The following is a 22935-nucleotide window of genomic DNA, read 5'->3' on the forward strand; positions in this document are numbered from 1 at the left end:
ACTAACCTGACCCATTTCATGACTTTTAGCACTTAATGTCTTCCTGAAATCAATTCAGTGTGCCTAAGTACCTTACATATCTGATCCCAAACCTAACAGGAACTGTATGTGATTGAACCCAGATGAGTTCTTGGATGCCAGGTGTCATTAACCTGCTCTTTCTCGGTCCCACAGAATCTATACAAAACTAGCCTGCGCACTCTGCCCACCGGGTACAGGCTCCCGGTGGACACCCCGCACTTCAAGCACAGCAAGGACACCCGGTACATGAGCAGCTATGTGAGTGGTCACTTCCCTGCTGAGAAGGGTTCTGGAGCTGGAATAGGAGGGGAGTAACTTTAAAGTTAGTTAATAGTCTGTTTCCTCTAGCCACACCCTAAAGGTTCAACATGATAAATGGGGGAGGGAGCAGCACGTTTTCCAAGGGTGCTGAGGAACTGGCTCCTGTAATCAGCTGTCTGGGGTGGCTCAATGTGTTAGGATAGGATGTTCGTGGGAGCTTCGGGCGTGGTGGTGCCCAGGGCTGCCATGAGGCTTCTATTTCTGCTGTCCTTAGTGCATTCTGAATTACCCTGTCACTGGAAATGCAACTTTATGCATACTCTACTGGTATATGGTGATAGCATTGTCATCTGCTGTTTCATGACAGAAGATATGAGATCACCGTTCTTTGAAAAGAAAGGACCTCCTGCCTGGCCGCTGGCTCTGATACTTCCCTCCCTGGGTATTCTCTGTGCCCAGTGCAGAGAGAAGTCGATACACCCTCACTCTCTATAGCTTGCCTTGGTGTAGACTCTGTTACTACTCTGCCGTACTTTTTAGAAGTTCCAGACTGAGACTTGATAAATTTACTCCAGGGGCAAGACTTAGAGACTTTTAGCTATCCCAGTGATTCTGATCTGCAACGCTTATTCACAGACCAGGACTGGCTAAAGAATAAGCCCTCCCTTTCAAGCTGTCCTTCAGAGTCCTGAGGCTCAAACCTGCTAGTTAGGCAGGGGCTTGTGTCCTGATAATACATTCCCAAACCATAGAGTCACTGATTTGATCATCCAACAAGTCATTTCAAAAATTAGTCTGTAAAGTCATTCATCAGTCTTAAAACTATTTTTTTCTTATATTTCCAAACTGCCTAGTCACACTGGGCTGAAAATACAGACTTTTTGTTGTTGTTGCATTTTGCATAGCTGCCTATCAATAGATTTCTCCTAAACAACATTGGATTTTATTTCTTTCTGGACCTGATTTTATTATACAACAGGTGATTTTCAAGACTTGGAATAACACTGAAATTTTCTCAGTGATCTTTCCTTGTGCTTAGAGAGCAATTTTCAAATAAAGGTGATAGCTTTCTTTGAGACATGTAATGAGAAATGTCTGGGAAATGCAATGCTACTCTGTTTCCTCATCATAGATCTCACCCTGTCTTTGCTTTTGCAGTTCAAATACAAAGAAGCCTATGAACACATCAAGGCAAATGGGTACACGCTAGGCCCCAAAGACGTTCCATTTGTCCACGTCCGGAGAGTCAACAACGTGACCAGCGAGGTACGGTGAATTCAGATTCTCTGGGGGACAGGTTTAAAGACCATGGCTAATTTGAAATACACTAAGAATTCATTATATTTCAGCTCTGAACGTGCACATCTGCAGCCAGGGTCCTTTTTGTCACCCTTTGCTAGTGGTACCCCTCAACAACGTTTTCCTGTATTTAGTAATACCATGGCAGAGACTCAGTTTCATAGCTTATGATGTAAACATTTTCTAAAGAAATAATTCCTGAGCCAGCTGGTGACGTGGTGGTTTCTGGCTGGATTCCACATGGTCGATGATGTGGTTCACATCTTGGATAGGCGAATTAAAAAAACATGCTAGGCGCTGGGTCAATAAGAGGTGTAGTGGTTAGGTCACTGGATCTCACATGGCCGACTCTGTGGTTTAAGTCTGAACCAGGAGTCTTGAAAATCATGCCAGGTACATGTGCACATGTGCTCAAAACCCTGCAAGCAGAATGGAGGAGAAGGGATTGCTGCATAGCCAATCTTCCAGGGGGTGATTTCTCACTTTCCTTTCTCTGTCTCCTGAAAGCACATACATCCTATGGCAAAAAATAATTTAAACACAAACAAAACAAACAAACAAAAATGCTAGGCACATCTTTGTGTGTGCTCAAAATCCTGAGAGAAGAGTGAGGGAGAAAAAATTGCAGCATGACCATCCCCTCTGGGGTGTGATTTCTCACCTTCCCTCTCCCTGTCTCTCTTTCTCTCTCTCTTCCTCACTGGTGAGCACATGTGCCCTATAGCAAAATTCAAACTAAAAAAAAAAAAGAAAAAAAAAAGAAAAAGAAAGAAAGAAAATTTTCTTCTTTTGATATTTGTCCCCAAAAACCCTTAAGAAGTTTGCATCTTAGTCTAACTCATGAGCCTGGTTCTCTTCCTCCACTCTTGGTTTGCGTGTGTCCTCTCACTGTGCAGCCATCTGATAGCTAATGAAAAGTTTTGTGCTCAGAATTCTTCATCTAAATGAAACAAGGATTATTTTTCTCTGTTTTCCTAACTTCAATAATTTTCTATATGCCCAATATTTCCTCTCTTGGGTCTTTACATAAAAGTTTTTAATTATTGATTAGTGAAAACTTTCATCAGCTCACAGTAAACACTTGGAATGATTTTTCCACCCATGCAGAGACTGTATCGAGAATTATACCACAAGCTGAAAGACAAGATTCACACAACTCCTGACACACCTGAAATCCGCCAAGTCAAGAAGACACAAGAAGCTGTCAGTGAGGTGGGTATTTTCTTAGGAGAGAAGACAGGTTGTGGGGCCCAGGGATGAATGTCAACCATTTGGGCTCTGATACATGTTTTCTTGGATATTTTTGTCTTTAGCTGATCTACAAATCAGACTTCTTCAAGATGCAGGGTCACATGATCTCCCTGCCATACACGCCCCAAGTGGTCCATTGTCGCTACGTGGGAGACATCACCAGCGATGTAAGCATCTCAAAGGGGTCTTTTACCAAGAAGCATGCTTATTTTTAGCACTGAAACAACCAATAGTCTTTGACTAGCCTTTTCCACTAAGTACTTGTAAGCAAAGTGTACAACTTGGAGGTGAAATAGTGTGGAGGTAGAGCTCCACCAATCTCCGGCTATGGAAACCATGGTATGGGGGTCATTTGGGCAATACAAGAATTGCTGCCATTCAGTGACCATCATCCTACATTTGATGCTGAATCATTACCAACTCCTCATTTTCTAAGTGGCTTTTGTGCCAGGTCAAGTTCAGCATCCTCCTCCTGCTCATCCCTACCCAACCCCCTTTAGCAACTTTCTGCTGTAATTTTTAAGATTCTCCTTGGATGTTTGCTTCTCTTACAAGACCAATCCCTCCAATCTGTGCTTTCCTCCCATCAACATAATAATAACAAAACAATAATCATGTTTTCCTCAGCTCAAGGTTAGAAACTTAAACAAAAAAAAAAACCCTATGACTTGAGTTTATAGCAACTCAGCACAGAGTGGATGTGGTGAGCCAAATGAAAGACCCAACATCCATAGAGAAATGTCACTACTCCATCTTCACATTTCTCATGACCAACCATGTTTCTGTGTTTGCCCCACAGATTAAATACAAAGAGGATTTGCAGATCCTGAGGGGACTCGGCTGCTTCTTGTATGACACTCCTGACATGGTCCGCTCCCGGCACCTGCGGAAGCTCTGGGTGAGTGTGCATCTTCACAACACATGGCTGTCCTGTACAGCTGCCTTGCACCCTGTCACCAGCTTAAAGGAGATGGGCAGAAAGAATCTTATCCTGCGGCTGCTTTTAGGGGAAACTTATCCTTAACCCTTTGGGCAGGTTGTGGCCTGCTTATCATGATTTACACTTCCCGTGGAAGGGAATGAGCTCACATGACAGTTGGTCTTGTTTCTGCCTTGGATTCCACCCAGGACACAGAATGAGCCTGCTCAGCTTACACATGCCAGCCATTTGAAAGTCACCATGACATGCAGCCCCTTCAATGATTAATCAACTTGTATTTGCCTTTTTTTAAAGTCTAATTACCTGTACACTGATAATGCAAGGAAGATGCGTGACAAATACAAAGTGGTGCTTGACACTCCGGAGTATAGAAAAGTGCAGGAGCTGAAGACGCATCTGAGCGAGGTAAGAATGTGTTACCTGTCACCGCAAGCGAACTAAATTGACTGGCACAAACTAAATATTTCAAACAGCTCTTAGTTTCTTTAGTGATTTTTCTTCAGGCAACTGCAGCAGATAAAAGATTTTCCCTCTGCCTTTAACTGCAGAGTGGCTATGCCAAACGAGTCAGTTGACCTCACTTTGCCTCAGTTTACTTTTTTTGTCCCCCATTGATAGAACGAGATTACTGATCCTGTGCCTGGGGCTGCTGAGCTCTTCTATGTGATGTCATAGATTAGAAAATGCGGCCAGGTGGACTCACATGGGAAAGGTTTGGGGTTTGCATCCTGAGACCTCCCTGGGCTTGCCAACTAAGACTGTTGGAGGAGCCTGTCTCTCCTCCTCCCTTTTCTCTCTCTCTCTCATGAAATAAATAAAAATAAACAACCATAATTTTTTTTAAATGAATAAAGAAAGTCTTTCTGTTTTATACTAATTTAAAACCTTTTCTGTCTTTAATCCCTACTGTCAGGAACCCTAATCACGACGATGCCATTTTAGAAATCTTCAATGGCATCCCTACTCTGCTGCCCCTAAGTAAATTCCAGATGACCTAACTTCACTTTCATCTGCCCACCAGGCATTGAGGCTCCTGACTTATCAGTTATCTGTATATAGATCAGGTCCTCTCACCTAGACTGTCATCCCTTTGAGGGTTGGTCCCCATCTTATTTACACATGTCCCATAATGCCTTGGCCACGGACCTGCTCATGTTTGGCAGTCACATAATGTACTTTGCAAAGATAAAGGCATTCCACAAGTATAAGTAGTTACTCTTCTAATAGTCAGCTGGCCATTCTCATCCTACCATCAGTCTATTGTGGCTTCCTTCATCAATCTTCACTAAGCCAGGCTGAGCGCTGGTTGCCAGGCCACTCACCATGCTCGATAGCTCTGATGGCTGCTGACTAGGAACCCTGTGCTCTTAGACTTAGAGATGCCTGGCACACCAAGTGGTGCCCTCAGTGGAGGGTATGTGCAGTCTCCTTCACTCTAAGCGAGCCCGTCAGAGAACGGCTATTTCATATCGTACAGGGGCTACACTGAGCCTAGTTGCTTCTCGTGTTATTTCAAATGTTGCCTGTGTTAGTTCAGCCTCAGAGAGGAGTGCTTATGTTCCTTTCATTCCATGAAGTGGTGCTTCTTCACTCTGGCTGAGTTGAGAATCACCTGTGGGATGCTGACAACCCACTCTTGAGTGTGCTCCAACCCTTGGTACCACACAAGACTCCAAATCTCTGTTTCTGGCTGTTTCCATGTTTTAGCTGTCCCATAGATTTTTTTTTTTTTAAGAGAGAGATATTTTTGCTATAGGGCATATGTATTTGCTGGAGAGACAGAGAGACAAAAAGCAAAAAATCCCCCCCCAGGAGGATAGCCACGCCACAATCCCTTCTCCTCCATTCTTCTCTTGGGATTTCGGGCATGCACACACACACATACCCGGCATGAGTCTCAAGCCACTAGGTCTGGGAATCAAACCATGGTCGACCATATGAGGGGCCACCACCTTAACTACTACACCAACTACTGCCCTCCTCATAAATATTCTAATATGCAATCAGTGTTGAAAGTTGGTGCATCACATCTTCCTTCCAGCTACCAGACAGGAAAAATGTTTGGTAACTTAAACTGTTTCAGAGTAAAAGTATCTCTGAACTACCTTTGTTTCCCTTTACTGTCTGGGTTCAGAATTGCTAAAACTTTAGTTATTTTTTCTCTTTCCAATTCTGTTGGGGTTTTATACATATTATGAATCAACACTGAGAAAGAGGAATGAACATTTGTTGGTAGCACAGTTTCCACCACATTTGCTTCTCGGTAAGAATGATCTAGAGTTGATGAAATATTGATCCATGGGCCAGCAGGTAGTATGGAGGTTAAGGTGCTGGATTTCCACATGGCTGACCATGGTTCTGGTTCCAATTTTGATGGCTTGAAAATCACACCAAGTACACATGTGTGCATGCCCAAAATCTCAGGAGGAGGATGGAGGAGGAGAGATTGCAGCATGACCATCCCCTCTAGAGTGTGATTTCTCACTTCCCCTCTCACTAGCTTTCTCTCTCTCCTGAGATCACACACACCCTTGGTAAAAACCTTAAAAAAAAAAAATACTGATCCAAGCCACTCCCCTGAATTCAGAAAGTCAGTAGAACCTGCAAATCTGTTTTTAATAATGACGTTGAAGGATGAGATGGCCTACTGTTTGCATCTCTGGACTCCCACATAGTTGACCGTAGTTTGAGTCCCAGACTCAGCAGCTTAAAACCTCACCATGGGTGCATGTATGTACATGACCAATATCCGAAGAGGAGAATGGAGAAGGAAGTATTGTAATGTGGCCATCCCCTTGGGAAGGAAGTGATTTCTTGTCTTTTGTATCTCTGTCACTCTGTCTCTCTGGCAAGTTTAAACACCCTATAGCAAAAATTTCTCTTAAAAAAAAAGACCTTGAGTTTTTTATATTGGGAAAATTTTGGAAACACTGACTTAGTAAAAAGTTTGATACCCAAAGGAAGTTCAAGTTCACTTTTGAGTTGTTCTTAAATTGTATACATTCTTTTTTTTTCTTTTTTGAGAAAGAGATTTTTGCTATAGGATCTGTGCACTTGCCAGAAGACAGAGAGACAGAAAGTGGCCACCTAGGGGGATGGCCATGTCACAATCCCTTCTCCTCCCTTCTCCTCTCAGGATTTTGGGCACACACGTACATGTGCCTGCTGTGAGTGTCAAGCCGCTGGGTTTGAGACTCAAACTGTGGTCGACCATGTGGGAGCCCAGCACATAACCACTACACCACCTGCCATTGCTTCTTGACATACTATCTACACTTGTAGTGCTAGGAAGCAAGGATGTTGACCCAAGAAGCATACACGATGCACACCTAAGTACAGGGGAACTATAACACAGAGAGAATAATAGAAATGGCACAGGAGAACGGAGTTTCAGTCTCAGATTTATTTCCAATTACCTGTGTGACCTTTTATAATTGATGACTTCAGCATTCCAATTTCCTAAGCTAGAGAATTAAATTAGATGATGGACTCTTTTTAATCATAATATTCTATTAGTTTGTCCATTTATTTTCCTTCAAAATTTAGCCTAGAAGAAACTATTTTTTTTTTTGAGATTTTTTGCTATAGGGTGCATGCTCTTGTCAGAGAAACAGAAAACAAGAAATCACTCCCCAGGGGGGATGACCACACCGAAAACCTATCTCTTCTATTCCCTTCTTGGGATTTTGGGCATGCATGCACAGGTGCTCAGCATGAGTTTTAAGTTGCTGAGTCTGGGACTTGAATCACAGTTGATTATGTGGGAGTCTAGTGACATAACCATTATGCCATTTACTAGTCCCAAAAATGTTAAATTTTTATTTAGGTTATTTCTTTTCAGTTGTAACACTTTAAGCAGCCCCAAGCACATGAGCTCTGTTTTAATTTTCAGTTGTATATAATTTAGATGTAATCAATATGAATATACATATGTGTACATATAATAGTTATTTCTTACCTTTTTTCTGTTCAACTGGTTTTCTACTGATCATTAGAATTTATTTGGTGTCTTTGTGTTCTTTCTAATCAGCCTTATTATATTTAACTCCTCAGGAACGACTTTGTCTAATCACTAGGTGATAAAGGGACCATAGAACTGAGCTGCTGCGCTCCATGGGCCCCTAGTCTGAGAGAGGAAACAGACAGCTACGTATTAAGTGGTGCAGACAGCATGGATTATAGGAGTCTAGGCAAACACTATCCGCAGGAAGGACAGCATGTGGAAATGACCACAATGAGTTCTGGGAATTGCAGAAATGACCATGATGAGCTCTATGGAAGAATATGAGGAGTATGGAAGAATATTAAAAATGAGACTAGAAACTCACACTGGGTATGTTTGTGTGTGTGTTCAAAATCCCAGGAGGAGACTGGAGGAGAAGGGATTGCAGTGTGGCCATCTCTCCTAGTGGATAATTTCTCACTTCTTTTCATCCTCTCTCTCTATCTCTCTGGTGAATGCATGAGCCCTATGGCAAAAAAAAAAAAAAAATTTTTTTTAAAAAGATAGTTTAGGAAGCACTGAAGGACATGTAGAAGATAAGCAAGTAGAAGGCTGAACTAGTATGGTAGTGGGAAAGGGGAGAGTCCGTTTTCAGGAACATCACAAAGTCAGAGCCCATGATTCATGTCCATTTTGATGTGGGGTTAAGGGAGGAATCTAGGATGTGAGATCACAGAGTCATTTAGCAAAATCGGGAAAATAGGAAAAGAAGCAGGTTTAACCCAGAGAGAAGAGCAATGAAACAAACTACGGTCAACATAATACATCACCCCAATTCAGAACATTGTTGGAAATGTGGTCTGGATCTCAGGAGAGATATTGAATATGTAGATTTGGAAGTCATTCGTCTCATGAGAGTTGAGACCACAGGTACGGATGAGGTCACCCAAAGGGAAAGGAATGTATTAGATGAAAGGGGCCAAGTCTGTCTGTCTGTCTTTCTTTCTTTCTTTTTCTTTTCTTTTTTTTTTTTTTTTTTTTAGATTTTTGCCATAGGACAGGTGTATTTGCCAGAGAGAGAGACAGACAGATGGACAGACAGACAGACAGAGGGAAAGTGAGAAATCACCCCCAGATGACCATGCTGCAATCCTTTCTCTACATTCTTCTCTCAGGATTTTGGGCATGCATTTACACACAGCATGATTTTCAAGCCACCAGGTCTGGGACTCGCACCATAGTTAGCCATGTGGGATTCCAGCACTTTAACCACCATACAATTTGCTGGCTCCATAAAAGGGGCCAACTCTTATCTCCAGCTGAAAACTACTTTCAAGGGAAGGCACATATGTGCATGCCCAAAATCCTAGAAGGAGAATGGAGAAGACGCTGAGGAGTGTCTAGAAAGATAGGAGGTAACCTAGAGGAGAGTGGAGGAGATGGAGGGCAGAGAGGAGAGCTTTCAGGAATCAAATGGCTGGGTGGTTTCATTGCTACACAGAAGTGTTCTTGTATTTGACAGTCAAGTTGTTGGTAGTCTTCACAAGAGTGACTTTACTGGTGGTCAGGCAGGAGTCAAAGTACGGCTTCAGAAATCAATCAGAAGAGGAGACAAAATGAAACACTGAAGAGGCTTGGCTAAGGAGGAAGGAGACCACTAGCTAGGGGTTGGAAAAGGCTTAATGAAGCAAGGGACTTGTATCTGTTTGCAGATAAGGGGAGAGGGCTGGATAAACAGGAAAGGTGGACAATATGGAGGAGAAGGGGAAACTGCTGAACAGAGCTCAAAAAAAGAAAAAACGCAAAACATACAAGACATAAGAAATGAAAAATTGTTTGTTGATAACACGTATGTTGATGTGCTTTATTGAGCCAACAGACAGTGTATTTTGGATGAAAAATTCATTTTGTATACTGTAATGATGTATAGCATATTAATGTTAAAAAATAAAAATAAATTTAAAAATAAAAAACAGACAGCTGAGGATGGAACCAAGAATACAGCAGGAGGCTTGGATTTCAAACAGAGTAGAACATATTTCCTATTTTGATACAAGGGGAGAAAGAAAAGAAGGGCCAAGGAGGTAAATAAATGATCAGTTTACTGGGAAGAAGCTGGGGCTGTTGCAGTAGGAGGCTCCCTGCCTCTTCCGAGTATGCACTAAAGGCATCTGCAGAGAATGTAACGTGCCGATAAAGCAGAAGTGATGCTGACGCCTCGTTTTATACCTAGCTGGTGTACAGAGCTGCCGGCAAGAAGCAGAAGTCCATCTTCACTTCAGTCCCTGATACGCCTGATCTTTTAAGAGCCAAGCGAGGGCAGAAGCTTCAGAGTCAGGTAAGGCCTTTTCTAATAAAAAGTCTTACCCCTGCCAGGCTGGCCTCACAGGGGGCTGTTATGTGTGCCTGACCGCTCCTGGCCAGGAGCAAACGTTCACCCTCTGTTGTCCGGCTGCAACCATGTCCATGAACACTGCACTTCAAGAAGGAGTTTTCTTTTGGGCATCATAATTATGGTTCATTATGTTTTAAATGAAAAATTGTTTGTTGATAACACGTATGTTGATGTGCTTTATTGAGCCAACAGACAGTGTATTTTGGATGAAAAATTCATTTTGTATACTGTAATGATGTATAGCATATTAATGTTAAAAAATAAAAATAAATTTAAAAATAAAAAACAGACAGCTGAGGATGGAACCAAGAATACAGCAGGAGGCTTGGATTTCAAACAGAGTAGAACATATTTCCTATTTTGATACAAGGGGAGAAAGAAAAGAAGGGCCAAGGAGGTAAATAAATGATCAGTTTACTGGGAAGAAGCTGGGGCTGTTGCAGTAGGAGGCTCCCTGCCTCTTCCGAGTATGCACTAAAGGCATCTGCAGAGAATGTAACGTGCCGATAAAGCAGAAGTGATGCTGACGCCTCGTTTTATACCTAGCTGGTGTACAGAGCTGCCGGCAAGAAGCAGAAGTCCATCTTCACTTCAGTCCCTGATACGCCTGATCTTTTAAGAGCCAAGCGAGGGCAGAAGCTTCAGAGTCAGGTAAGGCCTTTTCTAATAAAAAGTCTTACCCCTGCCAGGCTGGCCTCACAGGGGGCTGTTATGTGTGCCTGACCGCTCCTGGCCAGGAGCAAACGTTCACCCTCTGTTGTCCGGCTGCAACCATGTCCATGAACACTGCACTTCAAGAAGGAGTTTTCTTTTGGGCATCATAATTATGGTTCATTATGTTTTATGTGGGCAAAGGATGCCACATCTTCCTTTCTAAGTGCTATGCAACTTTTGTCATTGGAGAAGTGATCTCTGGACTCCAAGCAGTGAAAATGATTGCTTGATCCCTCATAAACTCTAGCAGTTGTCCTTAGATAATCAAAACCACATGCCTGCATGGAGCAAAAAGTGGAGGCAAAATATGTCGAAGGATCTGTCAGAATTCTCTTGCTCTTCTATTAGCAAATTTTATCACAAGACTTTAGATTGGACCATACTCAGCAGAAGCATATGCTTCTGTTTTCAAATGTGAGATACACAGGGAAAAAATTGGGACCAGCAGTTAGTGTAATGGCTATGTCGTTGAACTCCCACGTAGTCAACCGCGGTTCAAGTCCCGGACCTGGTGGCTTAAACTCACACCAGGCATGTGTGCATACATGCCCAAGATCCTGAGAGGAGAATGGAGGAGAAGGGATTGCGGAGTGGCCATCTCCCCTGGGGGATTATTTCTTGCTTTCTGTCTCTCTGTCTCTTTGTCCTTCTGGTAAGCGCACGCGCCCTATAGCAAAAACTTCTCAAAAAAAAAAAAAATGAACAGAAACACACATAACAATTTAAAAAAATAAAAAATAGGATTACAGATAGACACCACTCTTCTCTTTAATGGTTAAAGAGGAATGAAGAGGACTGAATAACAAATACTGAATGTTTTACCACTGTAACATCTCACATTCTTCTCTTACTGTCCAGTATCTGTACGTTGAACTTGCCACCAAAGAGAGACCCCACCATCATGCTGGAAACCAGACCACAGCCTTGAAGCATGCTAAGGACGTGAAGGACATGGTCAGCGAGGTGAGATGAGAATTCGATGCTGAGCCACTAGGGTAAAGAAAAAGACTTGGTTAAAACCTTCATCTACTACCTCTGCCAAGAGAGCTCATTACTATAAATTGTGCTCAGCATCATTAAAACACAGAAGGCCAAGCTGCTCTCTTAAAATGAGACCTCATGTCCTTTCACTATCTCTAGGACACGGTTTTGAATTAGGAGGGAAGAAAACGTATGAACTGAAGTTCATCTCTCTCTTTCACTTTTGTTTATTAGAAAAAGTACAAGATTCAATATGAAAAGATGAAGGACAAGTACACCCCAGTTCCGGATACGCCGATCCTCATCAGAGCCAAGAAGGCTTACTGGAATGCCAGTGATGTGAGCACCCTTGCCTTCTTTCCACTGCGTGAGAGCTAAGGAACAAAAGATGCTGCATTTATACATGTAGTTCAAAGTTATGGCTCATGATATGGCCCAGGGTGGGGCTAGGGGAACCACACACAAACAAACCCAAAACAGGCCCAGATGATACCAGTCAGGCAACGTGGCTAAGAACAGTATGAGAGATGCTAGAAGCCAACTCTCCTAGTTCTCTCCCGGCAAATTCTCCTGCCTTGCAATTCTTTGGTAGCATGTCCTAGGGTAGAGGTGCCTAACAACTAACTTATCCATAAAATCAGGGTCCTGGAGTTGGCCAAACATGGATTTAGATCCTGCTGGTGCCACTTATCTGCTGTAACACTCTATATAGTCTGCCTAATGTCTGAATCATTTTTCTTATATGTGAATGAGGATGAAAAGTATGATAATTAAATAAGACTAATAAGAAAATGTGTGTAGTGTTTCTAATACACTGTTAGACTTCCAGTGTTCTTCATAAAATGTTTGTTCCACTTATTTTCTTAATTGCCGAAATATAGATTAGGTGAGAATGCACATGACACAGTAGTTAGAGTTAAGAGGGACAGATTTTCATTTCCCATATCACATGATCATGGACAAGATTGACTTTTAATGGTAATGATATTGATGTCTGTTAATAAAGATGTGAAATCAGTCCATCTGGGGTAAATAGCCAGCTTTTGCCAGTCTGTGTCTCAAAAGGCCAGCCACGAATTCACTGTACCCGTTACCAGAACCTGAACCCCTAGTGTCCTGGACGTGTCGGCATTTAAACCAAGCCAAAAGCTGGAGCCAGCCCCACAACCCTTCAACTTCACAATATAGCTCTAGGCTTTCAAGGTATCTTAAGGTAATTGCAGAGATCCCTAAGCAGAAATGTGAGGGGTACAGTAAATTGGAACAATATTTTGGTTCCACAGTTTTGTCATTAATGTTCATTTGGAGCAAAGGGGACTCTTGCTAATTAGAAAGAGATGATGTTAGTTAGTGATTAAATTATAAGCCAAGAAAACCATATGCTCCCTTCAAAACCTAGGCTCTAGGATATTTAAATCTTGTGATATTCCCATCTTTATCACGTTTAGGTTACTGTTGAATATTAATTTGAACTAACTTAATATGCACCTTAACAGGTGTGGCCTTAGTGAAACTGGCCTGCTGGGGCTCGTTATGCATCATTGGACAGCCTTATCCCTATGGCTTTATCAGTACCCATTCTGATCAACCCAGTCTTTAAAATGATCCAACGTAGCAAGCCTAGTACTGGCATTGAATTCAGTGTATCAACTGTGGCCATAGGTAGAGCTCAGGGATTTTAGATTATCCATCTAAAGAAACAAAACAAAACAAAAACACAAGTCAAAGAAAAGACATTTTTCATTATGTGTTGTCTCAGCTACCACAAAAGAGGTGTCTGAGTGTGAAAACAGACTGTTGAGAAAAGCACTCATCTTGTGAAGATGAGACCAATCGTCTATGATCTTCTTAGGTTAGAGTTGGAGCTATTTTCTCCTGTACTATCCCAGAGATAAGGATTACATGAAAAAAAATTTCCACTTGGTGGAGAAGGCACTTTAATACCAGGAGTTAGAAGTTAGATCTTCCTTCCCTTTCCATGTACATATATATGTCTTGGGCTCAAAAAGTTATGTTTGTGTTTTCTTCCTCCCAGAGGAGCTTCTGGTTTATTTGTTTTACATTTAAATAAACTTGTTATTTGAAGTGGTCTTAGATTTACAGAAAAGTGGCAAAGACAGTACAGAGAATCCCCATATACCCCACACCCCAGTTTCTCCTAATGTTAGACTTTATGTTACCTTCCTACATTTGTTTCCACCAGTGAGCCGAAAGCGATACATTATTATTAACTGAATTCCATACTTTGCCTCAATTTCATTCGTTTTTCCCATTCGTTTTTTCCTCATATTCTTTTTCTCATCCAGGATCTGGAATTAGCATTTCAATTTTACCTAAATTTATTCATGGGAGAAGACTCAAGAGAATTGAAGCTTAAAAGAGTTCAATTCTTTAATTCGGTAAAATTTATAAACCATGTGCTTTTTTTCTTTCCAGCTACGCTACAAAGAAACATTTGAAAAGACCAAGGGGAAATACCATACTGTAAAGGATGCTCTGGACATTGTTTATCACCGCAAAGTCACAGATGACATCAGTAAAGTATGTCCGTAAACAATTTCTACTTGCGCAGGCTTCTGTAACACACCATCATTTTTTAAACCCAAATCACTTTTACTAGAATTCTTCAGAGAGAACAGACATGTTTGTGATCATTTCGACTAAACCTCCATACTATTCTGTGTTTTCAACAGGTGAAATACAAGGAGAACTACATGAGCCAGTTGGGAATCTGGAGGTCCATTCCTGATCGCCCCGAGCATTTCCACCACCGGGCAGTCACTGACGCAGTCAGCGATGTGAGTCCTGACACCCTCTATTTTCCCATTTAAATTCACAATGAGACACTGCACAAAAACTGATGCAGCACTTAGCTCAATTGTAGGTTCTGTGTAGGGATGTTTAAATCATAAAATTCAATTGCTAGATGAGTGAACTTGCACCTGAGAGAAGGAAAAATATATTCAAATGTATAGACCCAATTTTTCTTCTAAGTATATGACATATTACATGACTGGAAGTGATAAATACTTTATCTAGGAAATAGCCTATTTTTAATCCATTGGAGAAAACCTTACATAGCAATGAAGATACATAGCAATGTTCACTTTGAAGAAAACTTTAGCTCTCAATATGAAAATGTCACTGCCAAGCTAATGTTATACATTTAAGGAAAGTATGCCTGTTACATTTGAATGGCTTTCATTAGAATTAAAAATGAAAGTTTCCATATGCTATAGAAAGTTATACCATAAAATATGCAACAATCAGTATTATTGGAACTTCGTCTATGTAGTTGTTTTAACACTATAGTGTTTCGTTTACCTTCAGCAGTTAAAGCTTCTTTGGTTTCGTGTATATAGAACCTAATTGTTATTTGAAGATAGGTTCTTGGAACTCTGATGACATTGTGTTTTTCCTAGGTAAAATACAAAGAGGACTTGACCTGGCTTAAAGGCATTGGTTGCTATGCCTATGATACCCCTGACTTCACTCTGGCAGAACAGAACAAGACTCTGTACAGCAAGGTACATTTACTCAAGGAGAAAGGTCATGGCTGTTCCACAGATACCTGCACACACATACTGCATTGTTCACTTTCCTTAGGAATGTCTTTACTACTGTCATTGACTATGGTTGTTTATTTGAATTCGATAAAAGTCGTCTCAGTACAACTCCTTGGGACTTTTCCAGAATATTCATTTATCTCTAGGTGATTTACCATAGTAGAGCTGATATGGTGGTGAGTATAAAGTGGAATTATTTTAATCCATAGCAATGTGTGACTTGAGGCAAATCATTTCTTTTTATAGCCTCATTTACCTATTCACAAAACAAAGCAGTTGAAAATTAGCTTTATTCGAGCTTTAAAATGAGAATCAGCAATCTTTTTCTGAAAAGTGCCAGACAGGAAATATTGTTGACTTTGTGGGCCATATTCATTCTACAGCATAGTCTTCTTTCTTTGAGGTAAAACCTTAAAAATGTAAGCACTATTTTTAACTAATGGGGTTGTTTAAAACAGATGGTGAGCTGATAGGTTGTAGCCCACTGCTGCTGTTAAAGATTATGATTATCTAACTAATTACTGGAAAAATATATCCAAATTCATAGGCTAAAAATTGCTTTCGAATGCACATGAAAGTACCTTCAAAGTAAAATAATATCTGGTGGTACTCCAGAAAGTTCATGGAAAATTAAAGTATGAACGTATTTGGGTACAAAAGTTTTTAAAAAATTTATGTATGCTTTTATTTATATATGTATTATCCATGAACTTTTTGAAGATCACCTCATACATATATGAAGAAGAAATTGATTTAGTTTAGATGACATGCATTCTGTGAAAAGTGCTTTCTGATAGGTATTTTTTGATCAATTTTTAAGGTCTCCAGGCAAGTTTTATGCTTTATTGCATTAGGCAACAGAGTAAATGGTCAGTAAATACTTGCAAAGTATATGAAGGAATTATCACAATTAAATAATAAGATAAATAGCATGTATCGCCATTTAAAAAAAATCACAGCTTGCTGTCAAATAAACCTGATTCTATTTTTTCTAGTACAAATATAAAGAGGTATTTGAAAGAACAAAGTCAAATTTCAAGTATGTCGCTGACTCACCAATCAATAAGCATTTCAAGTATGCAACACAGCTGATGAATGAGGTATGTGTGAACCCCTAAAATGAAGCCTACTTAGTTCGCTCAAGAAGTCAGTTGAGTTATTCGAAACCCGTTATATAGAATGCCAGGAAAGCCATCCTAAGTGTTTATTCGAAATAAAAAATGTCACCATTTGATGGGCTCTGCTAAAACTGTGAAGGAGAGCAAGCGAAGGGACCATACGAAGTGCCAGAGGCTCTACAGACGTCAGCACTCTGTCCTGACCAGGGCACTGCAGCCCTGTGAGTGAACGCCCCTGAAACATAATATTGTGTCAAGGTGGGAGATCCAGAAGTTTAAGGCTCATCTATTATCCCCTACTAAGGTACCAAAATGGCAGTGGTACGAGCCACCCATAAAGGGGATAGCTGTGATTTATGCTTGTAAATGTACTGTGACTGTTACTCCCACATACACTGGGGGCGTATTGGTGCATAGAAGAATCCATTTGCACCCCAGTTTCCCCTTTGTGTTCTAGCTAGTCTTTCTTCTAACCACGGTTGCAATCATTTCAATGGCTTTTAGCCCAAGGTGGCTGAAATAAGCAAGCTTTGAATTTATTTATGCTTGGATGGTTTTATAATTGTATACTTATTTAATTTGTATTTTCAGATTTCCCATAGATTTATATAAGTTCAAAAATAAAGTTTAAAAAATAGTAAAATGTATCTGAGATAGTAAATGTAGTCATTAGTGTATTTCCTCAAATGTATCACTTTTTGATGGCTTGTTTTACTGTTTCTTAATTTGATTTAGTTCATTTTCAGTAGATTTCCAGGTTGCACAACTCTGAAGAATTATTGTCAAGAGCTTCCTAGGAGGACAGTCTTGATGTATTTTGTTTCTATTTTTTTTAAAGGATTACTAGTCTCTTGTATAATCAAATAGATTAACGAGTTTTAGAAGGCTATTATAACCTTTCCATGAATGTTTCAGCATTAGTGTGCTTTTGGATTTTCATTGCCTTAGATTATAAACCTGTAGCTTATCAGTACCTTACTTTAAGTACAACACAAGATGCTATAAAACCTAACACTGCTAACAGTATCCTCAGTAAAGATAGAACCTGTCTAGGCACAAGGTACCCTGACTTCAGTGTCGTGACTCAGATCTAGCTCAGACTCCCACCTTTTCCAGGTGTCCCTCCTTTACTTGACTCTCTTTGCCTCCCTGCATTTATTGCCTTGGGTGCAATGATATTTCTGACTTCCTGAGAGTGTTTATCATGGAATATTTCTGCATAGCCTTGAAATTGTACTCTTGCTGTAATTTGATGTGATGTTTGAGCAGAAAAAATACAGAGCTGATTATGAGCAGCGGAAAGATAAATACCACCTGGTGGTTGATGAGCCTAGACATCTGCTGGCTAAGACCGCAGGCGACCAGATCAGCCAGGTACTGTGATGGGCCTGGCCGGTTGGCCCGGGCTGGACTGTGGTCCAGGTTTCTCCTGAGATGTCGTCCGTCTGCTGCAAGGATGTCATAGGTCCTGCCTATGATATTGGGCTGTTCTGTTTCAAAGTACCTGTCTAGCCACCCAAAGAGCCCAGGAGCTATTTGAGTGTGCCAGTCCATACACTGTGTACTCACTTGTGCTGTGGTGAAGAAAAGAAAGGCTGGGTCTCGTGACCCTTTACCCATCCTAAGGACCCATTTGTCAACTGCAGCTACAAACTGTAAATTGTATTGTACATGCAAACAAAATCAATGGATGGAAAGAAGACAGAACTCCTTTCTATTTTGCTGTTCCAATAATGTCTTCTTTTCTATAAAGCAATTTTGGTGGTAACCTAAGGGAGACTAGCTAAATCATTCTCCATTCACAAAAGACTATGGATGGTCAGCCATAAGTATTGCAGTCATTCTACTTGGCATTAGGGAGCATTTGTGTCTTCACCCACACACATATGTGAGTACAGAAAGTGTGTACGCCTACATCTCTTCACTCAGAGGTGACTGGGATATAGAGCCATGTTCTTTTCTGTCTTCCTAAGTCTCTTTTGTGCTTCACTGCTCTTTGCATGGACAGAGAAAATATAAATCTAGTGCCAAGATGCTTCTGAAACAAGGATGTAATGAAATTCTGCGTCCAGATATGTTGACTGCACTCTACAATACACACATGTGGAGCCAGGTAATGTCTGGTGGGATGTGAAGAAGGATACCTAGGCGCCTTGGGTGCGTTCCCTTTGATGCTTTCATTCATTTCCTCTCCCTGCTCCCTGCCCACGCTGGCTTCACAGGGGCAAGCTGCATAAATACTCATTCCTCATACCCGACCTCTGAATGTAGCCAGCCATGGTGGTGGGCTGGCCATCATCCACACCATCTGACGCTTTCGGACCTCCTCGTAAGATTCACTGAGGTTCCTTCAAACAGTATTTCCAAACTAGTGTAAATATTAATTTGCATTTTTTCAGTATTGGACTAAAGAAATAGATTCCTTAGACACAGAAGACTTCAAAGCAGATTCAATAACACTCGAAAGGTCTGAACATTTACTTTTTTTATCTAATTTTTCTATTGTTCAATTATCACTGCAACCCATTGAGAAAGAGAAGGACTGCCACTCAGCCCTCTGACTAGTGAATACATTCACGGTGCCTCGGGTTTGGTTCTGAACTGCCGGGTTATTTCGAGCATATCTCTTCTCACACACAGGGCAACACATTACTGGTAACATTTTCTTCTTATAAAGCCAACTGAAACCCACTCTACCACCTTTCCATCACATGCTGAAAGGTAAATTTAAAGTAGCAGTGAATAGTGATGTTGGTCAACTTCCAGATACAATGTAAACAAAATGCCATTTTTTCCAAGCTCACAAAAATTTTAATTAATCTTGTTATTTGCAACTCGTATTATCATTTTAGTCTACCATCAAATCAACATGTAAAATGAGATGATGAGGTCTCTCATAAACGTCCTATGTACCTGAACTTTCTCCTTCATCCTGATATGATCATCTGATGGTGGTGCATGAAATTTTGTTGTGCTGTCTGTATCTGTCCTGCTTGAAACAGCTTATGTGCATGAAAAAAAAAAAGACTTAGAAGTTATAAAGTAAATTCATTTTTTAATTAAAGAGTAATTTATTTAATTTTATTAATTATTATTATTTTAATTTGCTATAGGGCATGTGCACTCACCCCAGAGATAGAGAGAGAGAAAAAGCAAACCACCAGGTGCAGGACTCAAACCAGTCAGCCATGTGGGAGTCCAGTGCCCTTTACCACCAAGCTGCCTGCTAGTCTCAATGAATGCATTTTTAAAAATGACAAATACTTCAAGTCATATATACTAATTTTTATTTTACATCTCTGTTTCCTCTTCGATATGGAAAAATACCTTAAGAGACCTTTTATACTCAGTGTAGTATCTTGTGAGTGAAACAGTACCTGTTAGAGACCAGATAACCAGGTTCTAGTTCTGCTCTGAGATTTACCCTGTAAGTGCCCTAGGCTTAGTCTCACACCCTCCCAGGGCCTCAGTTTCCATGTGTATAAAACATACTGGAAAATATCATCAATGTTATTAGTATTTATTCACTCCTTCACACTATTATTATCAAATGCAAATTTATATTAAACATTTCCAGTTAGGACTTACAGGGAATGCAACCATGACACTATCTCTCACTCTGTATTCTAAGAGAAAAAAAGATGTCATGGAGTACCCTCTTCTAGGCCCAGCCAGTGGCATAGTGGTTAAGGCCTTGGATCCCACATGTCCAACACTACACTTGGAGTCCTGGACCCAGTGGCTTGAAAATCATACTGGGCACATGTGGATTCATGCCCTAAATCCCAGAGGACAATGGATGAGGAGGGATTGTGGTGTGGCCATTCCCCCCGGGGGTGGGGGTGATTTCTCACTTTCCTTCTCTCTGTCTCTGTATATCTCTCTGGTGACGACGCATGCCCCATAATAAAGTTGAAAAGAAAAAGAAAGCCTTCTATTCTACTTCTTAGAGTTAACTTGCTCTTCTTTTCCACAATTTAGATCAAGTACAGGAAAAAATATGAAAAATCAAAGGACAAATTTACCTCAGTTGTGGACACTCCGGAACACCTACGTACTACAAAAGTCAACAAGCAAATCAGCGATGTAAGTACAGAAAACACAAATGGATTCTCAAGTCCTGGGGCCTTTGGAAATGCAGAGGATCATTTTAGATTGTCACTTTGTCTGGGACACTTCTGCCACTTAATGGGAGGAAGGCTGCCGGGGTCCAGCCTCAGCGGGGGTGGGTTGACTAGATGGAGGCAGCGCAGGTGAAGAAGAAGATTAAGGTCTCGGTGCCTTTTCATGCACGTCCTTTGCCAGACATCCCCCAGAGATTGCTCTATGAGGAGTGACAACTGCCAGGAATTATTGTGCCTTTTTTATTGAAAATGTGTTACATACAAGTAAATGGAAGAGGGACTACGTGTTTCAATTATCAGCTCATAAAGTTTTAACAATAGAGAATATAGATTCTATTCAGGGTTGGATTAAGGGTGGGTCTAGTGCAATTCCGCAATTGTAGGTGGGTCTCCATGGAATGCAGTTTCGGGAAAGCTGTTCCAGTAAGCAGAGATGATTATCAGCTGATGCGGTGCAGCAGCCATTTTGTGATTACCGGGAATGGTGCTGAGAAAAGAAAATCTCAAGTATAGATATTAGTTCTTATGGATCTTAATAAAGAATGATACTTATACAGTTTTATAGGGATCTAAAACTTAATTGGAGGAATCCTAATATATTTATCTATTTCACTTGGTGAGGGAGAGGGTGTCCTGGGCCAGTTTTGGCCTAATCCTATTTTAGGTAAAGAAAAGATTAAGTTTACCTTTAATGTATTTTGAAGGGCCTTCCAAAGGTCAAGATTATTTCTGCCTAGATAGAACTTCAGCCCACCCTCTATTGTGACCATAGAGATAAAGCATTGTAATTAACAGTAGGTGATCAGAGCAAAGGGGAGCGGTCGGAGGACTTCCTGGAAAATTTTATCATATACTCAGGATGTATAAGAGAGCTATGTAATTCTTTTATAGTAGTATATTGGGGAGTCAGAGGGGGGGTCGCTTCCCAGCAAGGCTACCAGTTTTCTGGAGCAAATAGCAAGCAGTCTTGCTGACATGCTAATTCGACCTAAGTCTTATTCCTAAGTCGGGGGGTACACAGCAGCGGCCTTGCCAATGTGCTGCCTGACCTAAGAGGTATAGGTCAAAAAGCTCAAGACAGATCCTGGGCCTTACTGGGTCAGACTCCTCCAGAAGGCAGTAACACTGCACGGGATTTTTCCTTTCCCAAGGAAGAATTGTTCCAACCAACTGGGCCAGGGGAGAGGATGGAGGCGTTGCAGAGAGCATGACAGCACCTGGTTTTCTTGTAGTCACCCACAGACAACTCTGCATTTGTAGTTTCTCATTGTAGATTGAGAAGCATATCACTATGTCTTCCTGCTCTTTAATCTCTTCCAGATACTCTATAAACTGGAATACAACAAGGCCAAACCCAGAGGCTACACCACAATCCATGACACGCCTATGCTGCTGCACGTCCGCAAGGTTAAAGATGAAGTCAGCGACGTGAGTACAGAATGGCGTGTCAGCCCCTCTCATCTTGGCCTCTTTTTCTTTCTTTTTTCTTTCTTTCTTTCTTTCTTTCTTTCTTTCTTTCTTTCTTTCTTTCTTTCTTTCTTTCTTTTTTTCCTTCTTTTTCTTTCTTTCTTTTTTTCTTTCTTTCCCTTTCTTTCTTTCTTCCTTTCTCCTTTCTTTCCTTCTTTCTTTCTCCTTTATGTATTTATTTATTCCATGAGAGGGGGAGACAGCAAGATAGAAAGATAGGCACCCCCTATTATTGTCTTTGCTCTGCAATCCACCCCCAGCCTCAGGCAGACTGACTCACAGGAACATGTGATCACCTAGCATGGACAGGGAGGCCTTGGAATGCAAACCCAGAGTCTTTCCACGTGGGTCCAGCATTGCAGAGAATCGCCTTAGTGATGTCTTGGCCTTTACTCAATGTGGTGTAACAATCCCAGTTCAGTTACTTAGTGCCGTGAGACAACCATACCAAAACTTAGTGACCTAAAATAACATCTCTGTCTTACTCAGAATGCTTACTTGACTGGGCAAAGAGAATGGTTGTCCTCATGTGCTGGGATCAGCCTTGGAGGCTGTCTGGCCAGTGCATCCAAGGCAGCTCGTTTATGTGGCTGGCAGCCGGGGATGACTGGAAGCTAGGGGCTCAGCTGTCGTGTAAGTGGGAGCTCCTCCCTGTGGCCTCTCCCCCTGGCTTGGCCCTCTGACAGCTGAGTGGCCAGGTTCCAGGAGGCATAACATGAAAGCTTCTGTATCAGTTAAGACCTATGCCTAGAAGGGACATGGCAGTACTTTGCCATCTTTTTTTTTTTTTCAGAGATATTTTTGCTATAGGGTGCATTCACTTGCCAGAGAGACAGAGAGACGGAAAACAAGAAA

At 41.2% G+C, this 22935-nt stretch overlaps 1 protein-coding gene across 2 annotated transcripts in view; it reads left to right on the forward strand.

Annotated features, from left to right (window-relative positions):
- The window catches only part of NEB (nebulin), a 234272-nt gene that overhangs the window by 163294 nt on the left and 48043 nt on the right, over positions 1 to 22935 (forward strand). For both annotated transcript variants that reach the window (XM_027775357.1, XM_006157632.1), the window contains 16 exons: positions 175 to 279; positions 1441 to 1548; positions 2689 to 2793; positions 2895 to 2999; positions 3632 to 3730; positions 4067 to 4177; positions 9949 to 10053; positions 11683 to 11787; positions 12040 to 12144; positions 14242 to 14346; positions 14499 to 14603; positions 15228 to 15332; positions 16367 to 16471; positions 17759 to 17863; positions 20471 to 20575; positions 21934 to 22041. In XM_027775357.1, the coding sequence (XP_027631158.1) occupies positions 175 to 279; positions 1441 to 1548; positions 2689 to 2793; positions 2895 to 2999; positions 3632 to 3730; positions 4067 to 4177; positions 9949 to 10053; positions 11683 to 11787; positions 12040 to 12144; positions 14242 to 14346; positions 14499 to 14603; positions 15228 to 15332; positions 16367 to 16471; positions 17759 to 17863; positions 20471 to 20575; positions 21934 to 22041 (1686 nt within the window). The remainder of the gene's footprint in view (positions 1 to 174; positions 280 to 1440; positions 1549 to 2688; positions 2794 to 2894; positions 3000 to 3631; positions 3731 to 4066; positions 4178 to 9948; positions 10054 to 11682; positions 11788 to 12039; positions 12145 to 14241; positions 14347 to 14498; positions 14604 to 15227; positions 15333 to 16366; positions 16472 to 17758; positions 17864 to 20470; positions 20576 to 21933; positions 22042 to 22935) is intronic.

Source organism: Tupaia chinensis, unplaced genomic scaffold (genome assembly GCF_000334495.1).
Source record: "Tupaia chinensis unplaced genomic scaffold, TupChi_1.0 Scaffold000549_1, whole genome shotgun sequence".
Lineage (NCBI taxonomy): Eukaryota > Metazoa > Chordata > Mammalia > Scandentia > Tupaiidae > Tupaia > Tupaia belangeri.